At 35.3% G+C, this 22,875-nt stretch overlaps 1 protein-coding gene across 1 annotated transcript; it reads left to right on the top strand.

The window, feature by feature from the left end:
* The first annotated feature begins 2,726 nt into the window (after positions 1-2,726).
* LOC127076563 (DNA-directed RNA polymerase II subunit 4) lies at positions 2,727-6,238 on the top strand. Its single transcript, XM_051018246.1, has 7 exons — positions 2,727-2,891; positions 3,013-3,088; positions 4,100-4,208; positions 4,569-4,646; positions 4,991-5,024; positions 5,156-5,224; positions 5,982-6,238. Exons 2-7 carry the CDS (start codon positions 3,040-3,042, stop codon positions 6,057-6,059), a joined length of 417 nt encoding a protein of 138 aa, XP_050874203.1. The 5' UTR covers positions 2,727-2,891; positions 3,013-3,039; the 3' UTR covers positions 6,060-6,238.
* Positions 6,239-22,875: the final 16,637 nt, after the last annotated feature.

Genomic DNA, 22,875 nt, shown 5'->3' with positions numbered 1-22,875 from the left:
CATACAGGTGATGGTCGCTTGAACTGGGGATTAAGCCTCATATAGGACCCAATATCCACCGTGAAAGTCGAATCATACGGGCATGCATGAACCAAGCCTTGGCCTAGACGTAGGTCTAGTTGGGGATCGATGTTGCGTGAATCCAAATAGTGATTTATTGAGTTATGTGAACTCAAGTGACATGTTTCCATACATTGTGATTATCCCTTAGTTACTCAAGTCCTAGTTATAAGGTGCGAGTGATGCACAAGTAACAAAAGGTGAATACTTGAGTTAGAATCGAGTAGAAACCCTGTAGAGCCGAGTGGACCCATAAGATAGGAGAACTCACTGAGATTATTATCTCATCCCATTATTGTTGTTATTTTTCAGGTATTCCTTGCAGGTTGAATTCAAGAGAGACCGTCTAATGATGTTTCAAGGGATGCTGTTTATTGTGATCTTCCGTTGTGGAGTTGTGTACAATGAAGATATTGTACATAGTTCTTAGATTTTTATTTTTAGGCACTATTGTATAACATGTCCCTTTGATGTTTTTAGTTTGGACATGTGTATATAATGATGCCTATAGGCACTTATGATTGTGTCAATATCAATTAATAACACTTGTATGATATTATTCTACATATATATTATACAAGTTATAAAGTTAGGGGTGATAGTGATACCTTTGCACATTTGTGTGTTGTTGCATTGCACATATCATGTATATTAGAGATATGTGAGTCGTGATCTAGTGTTGTGATCATGACGTGACCGATTGAGTGTTGTGATCAGGACGTGTAGTCAGGTTTAGATATGTAACCTGATGAGTGGATGGCCTTAGTAACATAACTCTGAACTTCCAAAACTTTGTATCACATGCATTGGAGTAGAGTCGAGTAGTGCTTTGCATACATAAACCGTATTGCATGATTGATTTTTTTTGATATTGAGAATACTTATGTGTTATCTATCTCTGTTGTACTTTGCATCATTATCATATTTTGAATTGTATTTTCACGTCTGTTTGCTTGATGTGGTGGTTTTACGCCTATGTCTGTAGATACTCAGGTAGAGACTGGGGAGCCTTATATGCTATCATGTGGAAGGTGGCTTATGCCTTATTTATTTATTTATTTATCACTTTTCACGTATTGTTAATGACTCTGTTTGAGGTGTTACCTCTCGTTCCTGGTTGGCACGTCCATGTTTGTGGACAAAAGTGTAACTTATATCGACCTGGTCTACCTCAAGTACTTCATTGACCTGACTTCGATTCACGAGTACAACTAAGGGGTTGCCTGTTTGGTCTACTTGTACTCGAAGATGGACGAGAGTTGTCTTTGGAAGAAAAAACAGATGAGAGGGAGCTGCATGTTGCTTACGATAATTTCTTGTTACTAATATTTTCATAATTCATTTGTTACACATGTTATTAATATTGTATCTAAACCATTTTCAGAGATAAATCATCTCTCACTTCCCTCACATCACCGAGTTTGAAGTTGCACTTGCCTACACATAGGATTGACCGCGTGCAACCACTTTTGTTTCGTACATGAGGAATAATGCGATCGATCCATTCAAAGTTTCTCTTGAGCGTATGGTACCACATGGCGTTTTCTTCTGCATATATGAGGGTCACCGGGGGACCCATCACTTTAATGTAATTTCTTTGTATCTGACTACCTAGAATATGGGTCATCTCCTGTGTATCCAAAGGAGTATCGTAGGGAGCCATCTCTTGTATATTGGGTTGTTGCTAAAGGCTACCCAGTCAAGACACTAGACGCTTCTGGAAGACCACCTAAGCCAGCTAACCAAGATATACTTGAGGTTCAAGATGAGTAGATAGAGAGCGTGACAGCGGTCTGTCGACGTGTTACACAGATGGATAGAGCAACCATAAAGTCATGACTTTTTGAGGACGATAATTCTCAGTTGTCCATTGTGGAGCGCATGGTTGTCGAGTTACAGAATGTCGTGCAGTACAAACGATAATGAGGCAGGGGTTAGACAATACCTAATAATTTGTATTTTGATGTATTATTTTTTAGGTATTTTCGAACAAATGTTATGTATGATCTTGATCTTTTATTTATTAATGTATGACTTTTTATTTTTCTTTAACTTTAAGATAACTTCATTTTACTTTGATTTTACTTTAATATAAGTTGACATCACAAAACTTGCAATGTTTGGACAATGGTGTTGTTCAGATATGATTCAGGGGATTCCAGAGATGGATCTCTGAAATAATCCCCCATTATATTTAACACTTTTTCAAAAAAAATTATGCATATCGGGAATATTTCGAAGATGTATCTCCAGATACACTTAAATATTATACGAAAATGCATCTTCAAACCACATATTATTCAAAATGTGGTGAATCTAAAAAAATGTGTATTTTAATATAATTAGTGTGAATTTGAAGATACAATTTTACATGAATAATAACTTTGAATTAAAAAAAAAGTGATATACATATAGAAAGGTGGAAAGAATATTTCTCTTTTTGTGATTATCTATTGGTCGAGTCTCTTTGTATGATCGGGTTCGGATTGAATACCATTAATTTTAAGGCTAATGCTAACATGTGCCCCAAGGACACAACTTAATGATACACTTATAAAAATATTTTCTTGGAGCGCGTGCATTTGATTTCTTGAAATTTAAAATTTTTTGTTTTATCCCATCCAAACTTTTTAATATTAGTAATATTAACTTGTGCCCTTGGGAAGGAGATAAGTTAGCGATACCTAATTTTAATACAATCTCTTTACTTACTATTATAGAAAAACAAATAAAGAGAAAACTCTATCAAAACGTTTAAACGAGGGTTTCTTTCCTTAGCTCCCAGCTAAACGACTCAAAACGCTCAATCTCTCTTACCGTTTTGATTTCTGGTTAGTTCCTTGCACCGTTTCTTCTTCGCAATCTCATCATCGCTCTCGTGCTTTTTGGTTCGTAATTTCTTTCAAATCTCTAAAATTACTGATTCTGTTCTGCCCTAACTGAATTCAACAGAGGTACTGAATCGTAGTTTTCAAGACCATGTCTGGTGAAGAGGAGGAAAACGCCGCAGAACTCAAAATCGGAGACGGTAATCTCATTATCGTTTTTTCCACAAATTCTTCTCTCAATTATTGATTTGCTTTCTTCGTTGTGCATTTCTTTGCTTGAATATCAAATTATTGCACATTAGCAAAGTAATTTTAACTCTGTACAACCTAATTTTCAATTAGGTATTCTTTTAGTTTCTATCATGTTGGTTCTGTTGTTTGTGGTTGTGGTTGTTAGTGTTACATCAAAATAGAAGGATGAATGAGTTGCGCCATTGTTGAATGTTACACCAGTAAACCCTCTGGCATGAAAGAGTGATAGAGTGAAGGTTTAACCGTCATGGAAAAACCAAAGAAGAAAAAATATGATAAAATATAACATCAAGCATTCATTAGTAGATATTTATAAATATGATACTGCAAGTAAATTTGTTTAAAAACTCATCTGAATAAGTTAATAATTAGTACTTCAACATTATATGGCTTCAATATTTGAGGATGGTTTTAAACTGCGGTCCTCGACCACTGTCGTGGCTGCAACATTAAGGGTTTTGAGATCTCCGCATTTTCGAGGGAATATAAAGGTTCACAGCGTAACCACAACCGCAATTAAAAATAATTTTAGCTATGATGTTTATATCCTAACATTTAAGTTGTTGATTTATGTTGTTTATGTATAGATTCATATTTGAACATTTTGAACTAATGTAATAAGTGAATACATTCTCTTGTATTGTCTCCACTAAACTCCAAATTTTACTGGCACATATTCTGCTTTCTTTGTTATACTTATACTAGTATGCCCTATGTTGAATACTGCCTATATCTTAGAATACGTGGGTAATAAATTATGGGTGTTGCTTTGATTAGTTGTGACCTAGCACCATGCTCTTTGTAGATAGCTCTTTTATTACACTATTCAAATCTGAATGGTTCTTTGATAGATGATGCTGTTGTGTTTAGTTACTTTTGATTGATTGGACATGTTTTTAGTTTGGTATAATTGATATCACTTTTTGATTTCACACTAAAGAAGTAGATTGATTTTTCAGAGTTTTTGAAAGCGAAGTGTTTGATGAACTGTGAAGTTTCATTAATTCTGGAGCACAAATATGAGCAGCTTCAGCAGTCATCTGATGATGCTGTGAATCAAGTTTCTCAGTGAGTTCAAATCCTTTATCAAAGTTCTTGTGTTAATTTGACATAATGTTCATGCATAACATTTTTATTCTCCTGGAGAAATTGCTTTTTATTCCAGAAATAAGACATGCACTTGTCATGCTTACTGTGTCTGAGTTCTTGTATTCTGATACAATTTCTGTAAGAAAAGTATGCTTTGGTGTCTGAAGCTTTAGTAACACTGACATTAAATAACATGTTCTTAATCTTGCCAATCCCAATTGATATCTTTCCAGTGGTGGATTTGACACTAATGTTTAGATGGAAGAGGGTAAATGTTGCTGGTTGTAGTTAGCACCTTATAGTAATGTTTTTTTCCTCTTTCTTTCCTCTTTTTTTCAGGGTATTTGAGAAGTCATTGCAGTATGTGAAGCGTTTCAGCCGCTATAAAAATCCTGATGCTGTTAGACAAGTTCGAGAGTATCCTCCAAAATTAGCCGATGAACTCATTTTCTATTTCTCATGGTTCATATATTTACTTCCAATCGAAATTGTGCTGGGTTCATGTCATGTTCTTTCATAATAACAGGTGGCCTAATTTTCTTTCAAAATAATGATTGGCCTAATTTTCTTTCAAAATAATGATTGACCTAATTTTCTTTCATTACTTGATTGATTTTTCTGTTGCTTTTCTTGAGTTTGAGTTTTATTTTAATTACTATATCTTTCTATCTTTTGATATATTAAAGGACTATTGTACCTAAGTAATAAGAAACTTGAAACTTTGAAGCCTGGCTTCAGATTGTGTTCTTAACTAACATAAGAATTCTGGCAAGATATCAGTTGGCTGAGTTTGAGGTAATATGTTTATTCCCTTCACAGATTCAGTTTAGGAAGCACATTTTCACATTTTATTCAGAATAAAGAAAAGAAGTTATAATTTCACACATTACAGTATACAATTATCTGTTTGAATGCATATATTGCAGCTGTGTGTCCTAGGCAATCTTTGCCCAGAAACTGTGGAGGAAGCTATTGCTATGGTTCCATCTATTAAGGTAGAAATTATTTATTTCTCTTTCTCTCTGAAACTTTTCCTTTTGGGCATGGATGGTTATTGTAGGTCAATTTGAAATCATTTTCATTCTTTGTGCTTGTTAAAAATGAAATAGTGGAGGGAACTAAAGGCTTTAATTAAAGCAAATATGAAGCTATCTAGCAATGAAAACTTCCTTTTTTTTTTGTATAAATTTTTTTTTGACAAGCAAAGTTAGATAGGGAAATTAAATTTACGAAAATTTGCTAAATTAGTGAGAACTCATATAAGTAAAATCTCACTGTTTAAGGATTTTATTGCGTTGCTATTTATTTTTCTTCTCCTTAATGGTATCTCACAGTTATTCTATTTTCTCATTCATCCTCCGCCTAATTGTGAGCCTTCTTTTGCATTGTTCTTTTCTCAGTTACCCCACGAGAATATATTCCAGTCATGGTTCAAAAAGTTTATTTATTATCCAAAAAAAGTTATTTTTCTAATAGAGTAATGATTTTTTTCTTTGGGTGTATATTTGTGTTGCCCAATTCTATATTAAACTTTCCTCCACATGGTTGTAGCCTTTGAAGAATTGATTGGGTGATTGACATTTAAAACATTCTTACACGCTTGCATATTGTGGTTTAAAAATGAAGCACTTTGTTAAGTGCTACCTATGGAGTTTTGTGAAGCTGCTAAACAAGTTATATATTTTAGGCACTACATTTGTGTAATAACAACTAATACATCTTTTACGTTATATGTCATTTTTTTACATGCAGACAAGAGGGCGAGCTCAGGATGACGAAGCAATTGAGAAAATGTTAAACGACTTATCACTAATTAAGAAATTTGAATAAACTTTCGACCAATACTTGCAAATCATGGCTATTCCTGTGCTGTATGTAATGTTAGTGGTACTATATGTCATATCACTTGAGTGCGAGCAAATGTGTTATATGGTTGTTACAAAACTCATCATGGTAATATAGTAGCAACTTTACCTTGATAAAACTTTTATCAAGAGGGATTTGATAGAGATCCTTGATGGCGTGACATGTTATGTTAATGAAAAAACATGATTATTGTTTTGCTGTGTATCCTCCTATAGTCTTACTCCTCTCTATAACAAAAGAGGGATTATTATACTTTTGCGGGTGACAAGATTAGGGAAATGTTTTTTTACAAGCATTGGTTCCTAGTTCCTACATATGTGCGATAATTGTCAAGAAACTACATAGGATTTTGTGTGAGAAACTTGAGAGTTTTACTTCATGCAAATGACTTAGTTGTGGGTAATTGTAAAATAGAAATAGCTTAGTGCTCATTTGACGCATATAATTTTAAGACAAATTAAAATGATGATTTTTTAAAATACACAATTAGGTTAGACAAATAATTAAATTTCTGTCTAATTTTTAAAGCATTTTATGATGCAAAAGTTTATATTAAATTAATCTACTCAATTTTTAAAAAAATATTGATATCCAGTTTTGCGGTCGATTAATCCAACAGAATCAATTTCAAAATAATCAATTTTACTGTCCACTAGTGCCTTTATGGATTCTTAGTATTTAAACATGAAACCTTGGAGCACACTTTCAAGACCCTAATCTTTAAATTTATTTAATATTCCTTTTTTTAGCCAATTAGGTTTTCAAAAAAAAAAATGTTAAGGTAAACTATTTTTAGACAACAATAATTTTCTTTTACAATATATTTTTGGTGGAAAGGAGGGCATGAGCCCAATAAAGAACTATTACATCTGAATCATTCTAGGGGTAGTAATTCTCCCCACATCCGTTAAAAATAAATGCTTAATTTAACTAGGACAAACATCAAAATAAACACAATCAGTAACCATATTACACCTATTATATGCATATTTATTCATTTCCCAGCACATATGTTTAACCAACACTTCCCAATTCAACTCTATTAGTCGACAGATTTTGTCAACAAGAGCTCTCCCTCTAACACTTCCACTGCATCTTAATGTTATTACTTTCACAACCACCAACGAACCTGCATGTAACTCTACACGACGGAAATTCATAATTTTAGCATACTTTAGTCCTTCACCTACTCCCTACTCCCCATAGTTCTGCTAAAAGCATTCCCATGGCCAGACATCCTATATGACCATCTTCTCGACACTAACCATTCATATTCAACCTTATCCATCCACCGACAAAGATTTCCAGCTAATGTCTTGTTCCACCTGACTGCTTTTGCTTTTACTCCTTAAAGCCTTGTCTGCTAACTCATAACTTTTACCATTTTGCATAACCAGCAATACTGGAGCAACAGGTGTAACAAAATCTGCACCATGCCTTTCCTTATTTCTCCAGCTCCAAGCTAAATGACAAGATGTCTCCCAAAGACTCTTCCACTCCTCCTCTTGAGGTCTCCCAGCTTCACACGTACTCTATCCACTGTTGAATACTCCCAGAGAAAAACTTCCCTCTCAAATTAGGAGGACCATGTTTAACCATTGCAGCATAACAAGCGGACAATTTCGCATTACATGAAGAACATTTTCAACTTGGTCACCACAAAAATCACACATAGCCGAACCTAGTCCCGTCCTGCTCATATGATAATTTTTCAAGATCCTTTTCATGATTCATTAACCATACACGCGTTCCGGAGCTGTTACATTCCAAATATTTTTCCAACTTGATTCAGGATTTGTATTTTCAAACTGACACAAGGCGTGGTACATATTGGAGATATAACATATACCATGATCATCTTCCTGCATGATTAACATCCGGTCCCGCACTTTCATCTAGAGGAGGAATCATAAGAATTTTGTTCATGATGCTGTTTGGGAGCCAATTCGAAATCAAATTCCATCGCCAGTATCCAGAGCTATCCTTCAAACGAGCTACCTTAATATCCCGTATTTGTTGAGGAATGTTTAAGTTCAATTCACCCAACCTCAATCCTTTCTCAATCCAAACATCATGATACTAATTAATAGTTTTCCCATCACCAATAATGCACACACAATATTCAGCTTCTACCACAGCTTCACAACCGACCTCCACAAGTGCGAGTCAGAATTCTTTACAATCACAGCCTTGTTACTGCCTTCACTCCAATACTTTCCCCATAAGTACACAAGGTGAAGAAGATGAAGATGAAGGAAAAGAGAAAAGAGAGGCAAAATAACAAACTTTAACAAATTTTCACTATTATTCCATTAAACAATAGAAAGAGAATGGTTACTCCACTACTTTTACATACAACGTGTTACATTATTTAACGCTAAGCACATTACTCACTCATACACAAACAATAATGTCACGTAGGTGAAATACTAAAATATCGAATTATCCTTCAACACCATCTCTTAATTTAGGATTTAACTAATCAAAATTAATAACACCAATTTCATCCCTCAAGTGGAGAAATTGATCAATCTTGATCACTTTCATCAGAACATTTTCCAACCGCTTATGGGCGCTTCAGTGGATAACTTCTAACACTCCATTCTGAATCTGACTTCTCAGAAAGTGATACTTAGTCTCAATATACTTACTTCTCTCATGCAACACTAAGTTCTTGGTGTTTACCGTGAAAATTGATAAACAACCGCTGATCCTAGGACATGTGCGGATTATTTGTTAAAGTGAATTCTAAACACTTCGGCAGTGTTTGCAATAATAGTGATTCGTGAAAATACTTAAAAAGGAAATGATCAACACAAAATAAAGAGAACGTTGTAAGAACGAAGATAAATGACAACAAAGATAAATCCTTTAAATAAAGAGATATTTCTGAAAAATAAAGATGAATTGAATTACTTCAAAGTAATTGACAATGGTGTAAATCGAACGTACATTTCTCAATTTACTGATTGAATAAAATATTTTGTTATAATTAGTCATAATTAGTTTCCTATAATTATGTTGTATCATAATTAGATAGTTGACTAAATATTACATATTGATGTGTATATATTCTATTCAGATCAATGAGAATGACACGATTTCCATTATTTTACATGGTATTAGAGCTAATCGATTCCTCTGTCTAAAAAAAAAAGCAAACGCAGAAACACGTTTCTTCTTCCCCCTCGTTCAGTCCGCCGCCGCATGCTTCTTCTCCCTCCATGAAGTCTGCCGCCGCAACAGGACTATCGTACTTTGTACCGCCGCCGCCGACAACGAGAACCACCATATTCTCTCACCTCCCGCCTCTGTTTGCGCCGCCGCCGTCGCACCTGCAGCCATGTCTGAATCAGACCATTCAGAACACAGTGATGCCGATACCCACAAATCCGCCATTGATACCTACAAATCCGTCGATACTGGTGATTCCTGCCAGCCCCAAAACACCACATTTCGAGGTTCCAAATCGGAGTTTCATCTCGCACTTGCCGTCTCAAATATTAGGAACCACATTCCTATTATTCTTGAGGTGGAAAAAGATCAATATGGTACCTAGGCCGAGCTTTTCCGCATCCATGCTCGCTCACATCTGTATCACATCGCTCCATCTATCGGAAAAGAGCCACCAACCATTACCGACGTCGACCATGAACAATGGTCCACTCTTGATGCCACCGTTCTTCAGTGGATTTATTCCATTATTTCTACCGATTTGCTGACTACTATTCTAGAATCCAACTCCACTGCAATGAAAGCATGAAATCGCTTGGAAGATATTTTTCAGGACAACCGAAATGCTCGAGTTGTCACTCTTGAGCAAGAGTTTTCTAACACTCGTATATAGGATTTTCCCAATGTCTCAACTTACTGTCAGCGTCTTAAGATGCTTTCTGATCAGTTGAGAAATGTCGGCTCCCCTGTCAATAATCATCGTCTGGTCCTTCAGCTGATCTCTGGTCTCCTAGAAGCTTACCGCAGTGTTGCTACTTTGATTTGCCAGAGCAACCCTCTTCCGACATTCTATTAGGCTCGTTCCATGCTCACTTTGGAAGAAGCCGGTATGGCTAAGATGGCAAACACAGGCTCTCATGCTGCTATGCACACCACTCAGGCGAAACCTACTGAAGACACCTCTCAGCGTGGCAACCGCCGCCCCAGCAACCATTCTCGCTCTCATGGCAACCAGGGTCGCGGAGAGGAACGTGGTAAATGCAATGCACCTCAGTCTGGAGCTCCCAACGCTCCCTCACCTTGGTCCGCTCCTCCTTGGCAACAACAACAACAGTACCTAACCTGGCAACCATGGGGTTGGACTCCACCATCACGGACTATGCCACCGTGTCCGTATCCCACCTCTCAGTGGACACGCCCTGCCGGTCCTCCTAAGCATCCAGGCATTCTAGGACAACGTCCTCAGGTGTATGCAACCTCTACCTCATCTCAGATACCGATAGACATTGAGACCGCAATGCACACCATGTCACTCCACACTCCTGACAATCAGTGGTACATGGACACGTGCGCAACATCTCACACAGCCGCATCACAAGGTAATCTCTCGTCTTATTTTCTAGTAAGTAATTCAAATCAGAAAGTCATTGTAGGCAGTGACCATGAAATTCCAATTCACGGCACCAGACACACACAAATAACCACATCTCACCAACCCTTTCACCTTAACCATGTCCTGCATGCCCCGAAAATTATTAAAAATTTAATTTCTGTGAGACGACTCACCACTGACAACAATGTTTATGTTTCCTTTGATCCTTTTGGTTTTACTATCTCTGATTTTCAGACGGGGATCACCCTTCTCAGATGTGACAGTCGTGGAGATCTTTATCCAGTTACCACTCCTCCCAGTTTTACCGGTCTCACATCCAGTCTTTGACATAGTCGTCTTGGTCATCCTGGCGTGTCTATTTTGAATTCCCTTCGCAAAAATAAGTTCATATCTTGTGAACCTTTTAATTCTTCTATCGTTTGTGACTATTGTGTTTTAGGCAAACATGTTAAATTGCCATTTTTTGATTCTCAAACTACGACTTTGATGCCTTTTGATATTTTACATAGTGATCTATGGACGTCTCCAATTTTAAGTTCTACTGGTCATAAATATTATGTCTTATTCTTAGATGATTTTATAAACTTCTTGTGGACTTTTCCTATTAGCAGAAAATCTCATGTGTTTGAAACGTTCAAGTCACTTACTCAACTCATTCAAACTCAATTTTTGCAAAAAGTTAAAACATTCAATGTGACAATGGCGGTGAATATAATAATGAGTTTTTTCAAAAATATTGCACTGACCATGGTCTAGTTTTTCGTTTCTCTTGTCCCCACACATCCTCACAAAATGGGAAAGAGGAACGCAAAATAAGAATCATTAATAATATGATACACACTATGCTAGCTCATTCTTCTGTTCCCCCCTCGTTTTGGCATCATGCTCTCCACATGGCAACTTACCTGTTAAATATTCACAAACGCCATTTGTGCTGTTTTCTGCTGATTCGATTGTGTCGTATTTTGAATCAAAGGATTCAAAATGGTGGTCAATGTTTGGGTAAGAATTTGGACCATATCATGATTGCTTTCGCCCATTTGTTGTCTCCACACTGCTACAGAATTATTAGTAAGGCTGGGTATTTGTGTTTGGTATCCCAAGCCTAAAGATTGGTTATTTCGACCCACGTTAACCCCAGATCCCGACCCTTGTAATGGGGAGGTTATGTTAACCACTGATTTTTAAAATGTCGAAGCAGCGTTATGTAAACTTGCCATCACTGAAGTTGGCATTCCATATGGCTGTTCTAGACCACCAAAGGGTATAGAGAAACTATGGGGTATTGAAGGCCTGTTTAGAACATTTCCAATCGGCGGGGGGTGTTAGGAGGTCCCATAGGCCCAATGTAACTAAAAATATGTTCAATATGGGAAATCGAATGCGTAGGCATCGAAATTGCCATAGATGGTACCAGTTCAGACACGTGTATTATGGCCGTGTTCGCCCCTGTCGAAGAAGAAGGGGTGGTACATTGCTGGTTGATGGATTCTGAGAGTTTTGGTTATTTAGCACATTTAAATTCGCCATTCTCCTAGTGGATCTTCTCCTTGGTCTGTGTTCGTTGGGTGTGGCTACTTTACCACTTCTTAATAACATACAACAAATTCTTTCAAAAGGGAGAAGATGTCTGAATAACCAGAATTAAATATGAGGAAAATTTCACTCTTCAAAATCGTTAGCACTGTCCCATTGGGCGTGCCAATTTGTTTACCGTAAAAATTGGTAAACAACCGCTGATCTTCCAAATTACTAAATTTGGTTACTCACAGGATCGATTAAATTGATCCTAGGACATGTGCTAATTATTTGTTAAAGTGAATTCTAGTGAACATAAACACTTCGACAATGTTTGCAATAATAGTGATTCATGAAAATACTTAAAAAGGAAATGACCAACACTAAATAAAGAGAACGTTGTAAGATCGAAGATAAATGGCAACAAAGATAAATCCTTTAAATAAAGAGATATTTCTAGATGAATTGAATTACTTCAAAGTAAATGACAATGGTGTAAATCGAACGTATATTTCTCAATTTACTATTTCTCTACACGCAGATACTTGGTAAATTTTACAGACTTTGTACACACTTTGAACACACACTATCCTAGCACTAAGACCATTTATTTATACTAATCGAAATGACCATTTCTAACGGTGTTTCTATTACACCGAGATAAATGGGGCTTTGCATGGATGCAACTATCCACTATGCTCCACGTGTATCTTCAGCAATTCAGATAAGAACAAAAGTTCCATCCTTTATTTTAATTTGAATATCTTGTCGAAAACATCTTCAAACACTAAAAAATATTTCTAAGTCCCTGCAGCATCTTGATCCTCTCATCAAGGTATCTTCGACTAGAGCTCCCAATATTAGATTTAGTCGAAACATCTTCATAGGGAACTCCACTTCCTATTTCTAATATGGGCGTCGAAATTAAGAGCCAACACTTGGCAAGATTGATTGCAAATTTGTTATCAATAATCAACTTCAGAGACTTGTTTACCTTGATCTTCAGATCCTACAGTAAATTTAGAAGCCAAACAACTTGACATGCAGCCACAACACCTGCAATATATTCACATTCACATGTTGACAAAGTAATAACTTGTTGCTTTTTGGAACACCAAGAAATAGGACCTCCCAGATACTTAAACAAATATCAAGAAGTACTTCTTCTGTCAACTTTGTCTCCACACCGATCAGAGTCTGAGTAACACATCGGTTCTGAATTAGTCTTTTCTCCAAAAGGGAACATAACTCCATACTTTAGAGTCCTCTTAATATACCTTAAAATCCTGATAACAGCTTGGTATTGAGATCACTTTGATTTACTCATGAACATACTAACCATTCCAACTTCATCACAAATATCAAGTATGGTACTACACAAATACCTCAGAGAGCCAACCAACTGCTTGAAAGTTGTGGCATTTACATCATCACCTTCAGAGTCATAATTCAATTTGTGATTTGTTTCTGACGGTGTGACATCAGCCTTATAATTTAGTAGCTCAAATCTCTTCAAAAGCTCAAGTTCATATTTCAACTGATGCAAAATGATATCCTTCTCAAAATACATAAACTCCATCCCTAGAAAATATGTCATCTTTCCTAGATTATTTATCTCAAACTCATTCATCAACACATTCTTGAACTTAGCTATCTCATGTTCACAACTTCCTGTTAGCAATATATCATCAACATAGAGACATACCATAATCATATTTCTTTTAGAAGCATGCTGAACATAAACACAATCCTCCATCTCACACTTTCTAAATCCTTGGAGCTTGAAAAATGAATCAATTTTTAGAGTCCAAGCTCTAGGAGTTTGTTTTAGTCCATACAAGGCTTTATGCAACATGTACACCTTCCCTTCTTGATTCTTTTTCAAAAACCCTGGAGATTGTGACACGTATACCTCTTTTTGCAATGGACCATTTAGAAATGAAGATTTTACATCTAAATGTATCAGAGGTAAATTCTTGTTAGCATCTATCGCAATCACTAGTGTGATGTCTCATGTCTCGCTACAGGAGCAAATACTTCAAAGTAATCTAACTCAGGTTTCTATAGAAAACCTCTTGCTACTAATCTTGCTTTGTGTTTGCCAATTGATCCATTTGGCTTTAGTTTCACCTTGAAAACCCATCTGACACTGATAACTTTCTTGTTCTTTGGAAGCTCAATCAACTTCACAGTTTTGTTTCTTTTTATATCCTTAAGTTCTTCTTTCACGACCTTCAGCCACTCCTTCTTCTTGAGCGTTTATTTTGTACTCACTGGTTCATAGTCTATTAACATAGCACATTGGATGACTTCTCCTTCAGAGACTACTTCAGTATCTTACAACATATCAAACTCTGCAAACCTTCTTGGTATGATTCTGATTCTTTATGGCCTCTGAACAATGTCAGAATCTCCTTTAGACGCTGAAACAATATCATATGCTGGAACCCCAGAAGTTCCACCTTTAGAGGCATGACCACCTTTAGAGTCTAGAATATTCTTAGAGTCTGGATCTCCATCAAATTCTGAATCACAATCAAAATCTGGATTAGAATCAAATTCACCTTCAGAGACAAACTCGCCTTCAGAGTCACCATCAGAATCATTTTCTGATTTTGACTCATCTTTAGAACCTTCAGATTGTGAAGTATCTTCAGAGGTTAACTTTACACCAGAGTTGGATTGAGATTTACTCCAATCCCACACTTCTGATTCCTTTACAGTGACAGAACAATAAAGCTTATAGGCACATGTATTGTCGTACCTTACAAGCAACATAACCCTGCTTCTGTCATCCAACTTCCTTCTCTTAGCATCTGGAACATGTTTATAACAAACAGAACCAAACACCTTCAAATGGCTCACACTTTGCTTGTCTCCAACCCACTTATCTAAAGGAACAATTTCATTCAGCTTCTTGGTTAGATACATGTTGAGCACATATGATGTAGCGGTAACAGCTTCTCCCCACAAGGTGTGAGGTAACTTCTTCCCCTTCAACAAGTTCCTTATCATATTAAGCAAAGTTCAGTTTCTTTTTTCAGCAAGACCATTGTGTTGAGGAGTGTGTGGAGCAGTCACCTCATGCTCAATTCCATTCATCTCACAGAACTTTCTGAACTCTGTAGAGTTATACTCACCTCCACCATCAGTTCTGAGAAATTTCAGCTTCTGACAACTATGATTCTCAACCTTGATTTTGAATTTCCTAAATTTAGAAAACACTTCGTGTTTGAACTTTATAAGGGGTACTTACTTCATTCTTGTGAACGCATCAACAAATGACACAAAGTATTTATTTCCTCCATGTGAAAGTACTAGAAATGTTCCATACACATCAGAATGCACCACACCTAGAGCATGCTTTTCTCTTGGAGGCATTTCAGATGCAAATGACAGTCTTGGTTGCTTCCCTCTAATGCACACATTGCATGACTTCTCTGGCTTTTTAATTGCAGGAATTCCATGTACCAACTTCTTTGAATTCAGATGCCCTAAGCTTCTGAAGTTCAGATGACCAAATCTTTTGTGTCACAACTCACTTTCCTTCACAACATTCGTTGCACTAAGGCATTCAGAGTATGGAATTTTAACATCCACTTTGAATGTTCTATTCCTCCCCTGTTCTGACTTCATAATCAACTTCTGATTAGAATCATATAACTACAAAATATTGTCCTTCATGGTAACTGAAAATCCTTTCTCAATTGATTGACCTACACTCATCCGATTGCTTTTCATGCTAGGAACATTCTGAACCAATGTTGTTTTACCATTATTCAGAACTACTCTGACATTTCCCATACCTTTAGCATTGAGGTATTTATCATCAACACATTTGATCTTTGTCCTCTTTCTAGAGTCAAAATCAATCAATCATTTCTTATTTTCAGTAAGATGATTTGAGCAACCAGTGTCCATATACCACAAGTATGCCAAATATGCATCATCAGATTCGGTAGCCATCATTAGCATAGATTCATCATCAGAATCTCCTCTGGCAACATTTACTTCTTTTTACTTCCTTTCCTTGTTTGACCAACAATCAATAACGGAGTGGCCAAACTTCTTACAATAGTAGAATTGAACTTTCCTCTTGTCATACTTCTCCTTCCCTTTCTGAGGACTCTTCTGTCTTTCATAAGTTGAGGTTTCTGACTTTTAAACACCATCAGATCTCTTCCTGGCTTCTGACCAAGACTGCCTCTAATATTTCTTACTAGAAGTTGCTTTCAGAGCCTGTTGCTCTACCTTCATTTTCGAGTTTCTCTCAGTCAGACGCAAATCTTGTGCCTCTAGACTGCTTTACAACTCTTCAATTCTCATGGTGCTAAGATCCTTAGAATGTTCAATTGTACCACAATGTAATCAAACCATTGAGTAAGTGATCTAAGTACCTTCTCAATGATCCTTTCATCAGAAAGAGTTTCTCACACGAACTCATCTCATTTGTGATCAAAATTACTCTAGAGATGTATTCAGGTACCTTCTCATTGTTCTTCATGCTGAGATTCTCATACCGCTTACATAGAGACTGGAGCTTTACCTTCTTCACTGATGTACCACCGTACCTGTGTATCCCACACAACCTTCATTGTTGTTGAATTAACAATTTTCTTAAACACACTCACACCCATAAACTGATGTATATATAACAACGCCTTATGATCCTTGTTCCTTAGATCATGCTGGCATTCCTCTGCACACCCGTTGCATTTTTTAGAAGTGCAACTGAAACGTAACTTTCGTTAACGAGATCAAGAACATCTTGAGTGCCAAACAATACACACATCTGAATTATCCATTGATTCCAGTTCTTGCCATCAAACACTGGAAGCTTAGTACTCAGATTACCGTTTTCGTTCATCTTCAACTATGTGCAAATCACTCAGATCTCATCAAACACTAGTGTTTCCCAATCCTGCAGAATCAAGAAATGTGATTATGTTACGATTTCGATTAGAAATTCAACAAAAATTCAAGAAACAAAATCAATCATACAATGCCTCACCGTTCACTCGTGTTTACATGTGGATTTGAACCGGAGCTCTAGATACCAATTGTTGGTGCACAAGGTGAAAAATATGAAGATGAAGGAAGAGAGAGAAGAGAAAGAGAATAATAAACTCTAACAAACTTCCACTACTATTCCATTAACGGTTACACAAAGAATGGTTACTCCACTATTTTTTGTGTATAACGTGTTACATTACTTAATGGCTAAGCACGCTACTCACTTATATACACAAACAATAATGCCACGTAGCCGAAATACTAAAATACTGAATTACCCTTCAACACATTACACCAAAAATTTTGAGAGCCCGATTGCAACTTCCTCCCTAACCTGAAAATGAAAGCGTTATTCATGACCTCTAATCTTCTCAAGCCCAATCCTCCAAGATCTTTAGAAGTAGTCATCGTGTCCTACCCTATAGCATAATATCTTCTTGTAGTCACCGTATCTTCCTAGATAAATCACCTATGCATATTATGGATTTCATTGATTCTAAATTTAGGAATCATATTGGTTATCATATGATACATAGGGATAACTTCTAACCCACTTTTAGATAAAGTCACTCTTCCCGCTAATGACAATTTATTTTCTTTACAACTTGCAAGTTTAGCACTAACTTGCTAAGTACACCCTCCAGTTACTATTATAAGAAAAAAATAGATTCATTGAATAAATGATATATCTGATCATTATTATATATCATATACATCAATTATTCAATGAACCTAAAATTGGTGTTATTGCTTATTATAGTGACCAAATGGTGTAATATAGTTGAAATCCTCCTTCTGTAATGCTATACCCGTTAAAGGCACTCATAAATACCTTCCCAAATTTGCAATTTTCAAAAAACCTGATAGTTGAACAAGTTTCTCCCAGGAAGCTCTAAAGGTATTCTTTGAGAAATAAGTACTAGTATTTTCGTTACTTACATCTTGTTCAGACAATCTACAGACCGACATTAATATATTAGAAACACACCTCATCTATTGTTCTGTCGCTTCACTAAACAATATAATATCATCCGCAAATATAAGATGCGACACAAACGACTCCCTTATTCCCGCTCACAAGGCCTTCCTATCTCCTTTATCTACTGCATGCAAAATTAGATGCAATAATTTATCAATGCACAACATAAAAATATACGATGACATGGGATCTCCTTGTCGGATTCCTCGTTATGGTCGAAAATAATCCGCACGAGCACCATTCCATTTAACATTAGTAATGAAATTCATAATCACATTAACCATTCTCTTTGACAACCTCAAATTTGTAAGAATACGCCATATAATTTCCAAGATCAATTTATCGTAAGTTTTCGATAGATCAAATTTAATGGCGAAATAACTTTTTCCCTCGTCATATTTGACATAGTATGCATTATTTCTTGTGCAACCACAATATTATCATGAATATTTCTCCCCGGTACAAAACCGATTTGAAATATAGACACAACTATTAGGATGCAATCTTTAAGCCTTTCAACAATAAATTTACTCCCCCTTGTAAATTGTATTGCACGACACAATAGGGAGGAATTGGCTAACAAACTTTAGGTGCTCAACTTTTGTAATTAAGAAAATATTAGTTTGATTCCCATCTTCTATATGAATTGGGTTCATTCAAACATCTTTAACAAATCTACATACATTTGTTCCAACTTCCATCTCATAATTCCCTTTTGAAAGCTTTTCAGATTAATGGTTATTGGTGCATTTAAATCTCAATTGTTTTTCAAGCAATCGTAATAAGAACTATCGACGTGCCACACACATTTAAAACGGAAAAGTTTGGTCTCTTGATAATGAGATGTATTTGTTAGACTTGTCAAAATAGGACGATGATCTGAAAACTCTAATTTTGGAAGCACCTTAACACCACCACCCAAAAACTTGAACCTCCACTCATCTTTGCTCAAGGCTCCATGATAAATAAGGCCTCACCAAGTGTACTTTGATCCAACAACACCCAAATCTAATAAGTTACAAGAATAATTTCTTGTTTTAAACAAATTACACTTCCTCATACTTACTCTAACTCCACCCTTCTTTTCATACTTGTGCTCAGAATATCATTAAAATATTCAACTAGAAGCTAGGGTCCCATCATATAGTTTCAACAATACTTTTCAACTCATTCTAAAGAATACTTTGGCGATCCTCGCGGGGTTTGCATAAACAGCAGTAATGAAACAAGAAGGAGTGTTGGTGAACATTACTTGCAAATGAAGAAATTGGAAACTACTCTCGAATAGATCAACATTTAACATAAGTGCTTTCCAAACAACTATTATACCATCTGTATAACCACTCACATCCGTAACATATGTGTTTTTCAATTAGATTTTTTACTAATTTTTTAAAATAATTTTTTAAAATAATTTTTTATAAAGCATCTTTTTAATAAATTTTACTTCAAAAAATATTACATATGTTTACTAATAAATATATAAAGGGTAATGCTAACTTGTGTCCTATGGACACAAGATAAGAACTAAAGAAAATAATTTTATGATGAAAATTGTGCATTTGATTTTAATAAAGGTATAAAATTAATTTTATAATTGGTTTTTTCAATACAAACTTTCTACAAGTGGGTATCTTATCTTGTGATTTGGAATTTCGTACAAATTAGCATTACCCATATATAAAATAGAACCATCAACAAGTATCACTAAAAAATATTGCATATATTCACTAATAAATATATAAAAATATATTTTGAGTGCTTGATAACTAGGTTGGCGGACCAACCCGCCCCTTTTTTTGGCGGACTTAAGGCGGGCCGAGCTTAAAGCGGGGCGGGGTGAGCGGACACAAAATCTCAACCCAACCTGCCATTTTTTGGCGGGTGCGTGGGCCGGTCCGACGGACCACGACCCGTTTTGTCACCCCTAGTTGAGATGCCATTGATTTATCTTTGGATTTGGAATTTCATACAACTGCTAATTTCGTTTTATTTGATACTTTTTCTTAGCTTGTCGTTACTCTACGCGCTCCACTATTGGCTACCTGGCCTGTCACCTTTTTTTATCATTACTATTTCTTTTATTAGATCCAGTAGAAATTCCTTTTAACTGCAAATCATTTGTAACCTCTCTTTTTTCATTCATTACAACATTAATATTTGGGTCAACGATTTTAAATTACTCTTTCCGTCTCATAAAAAATGTCTTATTTGAACAATTCACGGTTCTTAAGGAAATGATCGAATGTGTTGGTTTTTATGATAAAACTAATATCATTTACTAGAATACCCTTATTAATTGCAGTTGAAAGAATGGTTGGATAAAGTAAAAGTTAATAAATAGGGGTATGATAGTGAAAAAATAATAATAAATGCTGCATTGATATTATAAAATGACAATTATTTTGAGACAGAGAAAAAGTGCAAATGAGACACTTTTTATGAGACGGAGTAAAAATTTTCTCAGTTAATAGAATGAATATGGATCCCATAGATTTCCCTCTCGCATTTAGTTACATCTCCAACTTGTTTCCTCCTCTTCCGGTTGCCGTCATTTCACCTTATTTTTCTTTTCTAGACCTTTTAGGCTTCTGCACCACCCTCCACGGTCCCTCTCTTCCACCTTTAGCCATCTCATTTACCCACACACCTCTACCGCACCCTTTACTGCCTCCACTAGCATGCTCCCATGCCCCTCCTTCCGTATTTTTCTTTCTTTACTATCTCTACTATCATAGAAGGTGCAATCCTTCATATTCTACTTTCTCCGTCTCATAATAAGTATTCGATTTGAGTTAAGAGTAGTTCTTAAAGAAATAATTAAATGTTTTGATTTTTATGATAAAGTTATTAATGTTTACTAAGATTTCCTTATTAATTATAGTTAGTGGGGTAGTTTAATAGAGTGAAAGTTAATAAATAAGGATATAGTAGTGTAAAAAAATAATAAATGTTGTATTGGTATTGTAAAGAATCATTTATTTCGAGACAAAGAAAAAGTACCAATAAAACACTTTTTATGAGACGGATGAAGTATATTGTAACTTCTTCCTTTGAGATTAAACATAGTCAACAACGGTTTGGTTAAATTCAACTTGACACATAGCCTTGCATATTTTCCATGTTCATGCATCAACGTGTTCTTATCAACTTTAACATTCTTGCCCATGCAATTTCCAATAAATTTCAACACTCTAGCATCATAGGGTTCGATTGGTAATCCGTATATGTGAACCTAGACAACCACTCTAGCATCATAGGGTTCGATTGGTAATCCGTATATGTGAACCTAGACAACCACATTCGAAATTGTGTCATTCGTTGGATGGAAATTAGGACCCATTCCTTCGCAGTCAAGTTATGATTATAGATGAACCAAGGTCCACCCATTAATGTAACATATTGATCATCTTCATGAGTAAAGTTAACAAGAAAGTAATCATTGCTCAAGTCAATGACGCTAATCACCCCTTTCCTGACCCACATTTGTTTCAGCCTCGTCTCCATGGCCTTATACTCGATTTTTATTCTTCTTTGTCTTTGTTGATTTCTTGATTTCCCGATGTTTGTCCTTGCAGAGCAAAGTTGCACACTTTTCCATTGTATTTTTTAGTTTTTGTCAAGAAATTTTATTTATTTTCTTTTAGAATTCTAACCATCTGATTTTTAAGGGAAACAAACTCTTGATAAAATGTAATGGACGATTCATTAAGTTTGAATTTAAATTCAAATTCTTTCAAACAATTAGCACATAATTAAACAATTAGCATATAATTGAACTTTATTAGCCACTAATCTAACTATTTATTGAACAAGATGATTTGAATTTGCGGAAGTTTAAGTGAATCGAGTCAAAGCTTAAATGAATTGAGATTGTGGAAGATTAAGTGAATTGAATTTATATACACTTCTGTAAAAATTTAAAAATGTAAAACTTGTAAAAAATAACAAACACTATTTCTCTACTCAAGATTACATTAATAACAAATAATCAACAAAACAATCTTGAACACATCTTTATGAAACTCAACGGAAATTTAAAAAGAAAGACATTTAATATATTGAGATGTGTGGTCGATTTTAAAATTATTCAAATCTCATCACATATTTTTAATGTATGTGACTTTTGCGGTAATACTTTAAAAAAAATACGAATTCTGAGTTAGAATATATTAAATTATGATCCATTATCTAGAAAAACAAACATACATTAAGTATGATCCTATTTTTTTGTTGTTGTTAGGATTCAAATTCTTTCGAATAATTCATACATAATTGAAACTCATTAACCACTAATCTAACCACTTGTTCGAAACTAATTTTAGATAACATTTTATTAAAATTTAAAGTATCTATTTCCTATTTATATTTACCAGATTGTTTTATCATATAGTTTATATGAAACTTTGTAACAATAGTTTTTTTATATGAACTTACTAACCTTATTTTCATACAATGATATGAAACTGATGTTTTTAATTAATGAACCAAAAGTATAACACTCCAACATGTGAATTGAAAGATGGAGGTTTTGTAAAACTTGCTACATCCTTACAATTTTGGTTTCATTAGAGTTTTTCAAAAACCAAACAAAGCAAATATTAACAACTATTTTAAAGCTATATATACCTTATTTCATCATTAAAAATCCATTAAAAACTTATTGGAGTTATTCTTAACCATATATCTCCCAAAAAAAATTG

Source organism: Lathyrus oleraceus, chromosome 4 (assembly GCF_024323335.1).
Source record: "Lathyrus oleraceus cultivar Zhongwan6 chromosome 4, CAAS_Psat_ZW6_1.0, whole genome shotgun sequence".
In the NCBI taxonomy this organism is placed as follows: Eukaryota; Viridiplantae; Streptophyta; class Magnoliopsida; order Fabales; family Fabaceae; genus Lathyrus; species Lathyrus oleraceus.
The sequence above is the reverse complement of the archived record's forward strand: the minus strand, read 5'-3'. Positions and strand labels throughout refer to the sequence as shown.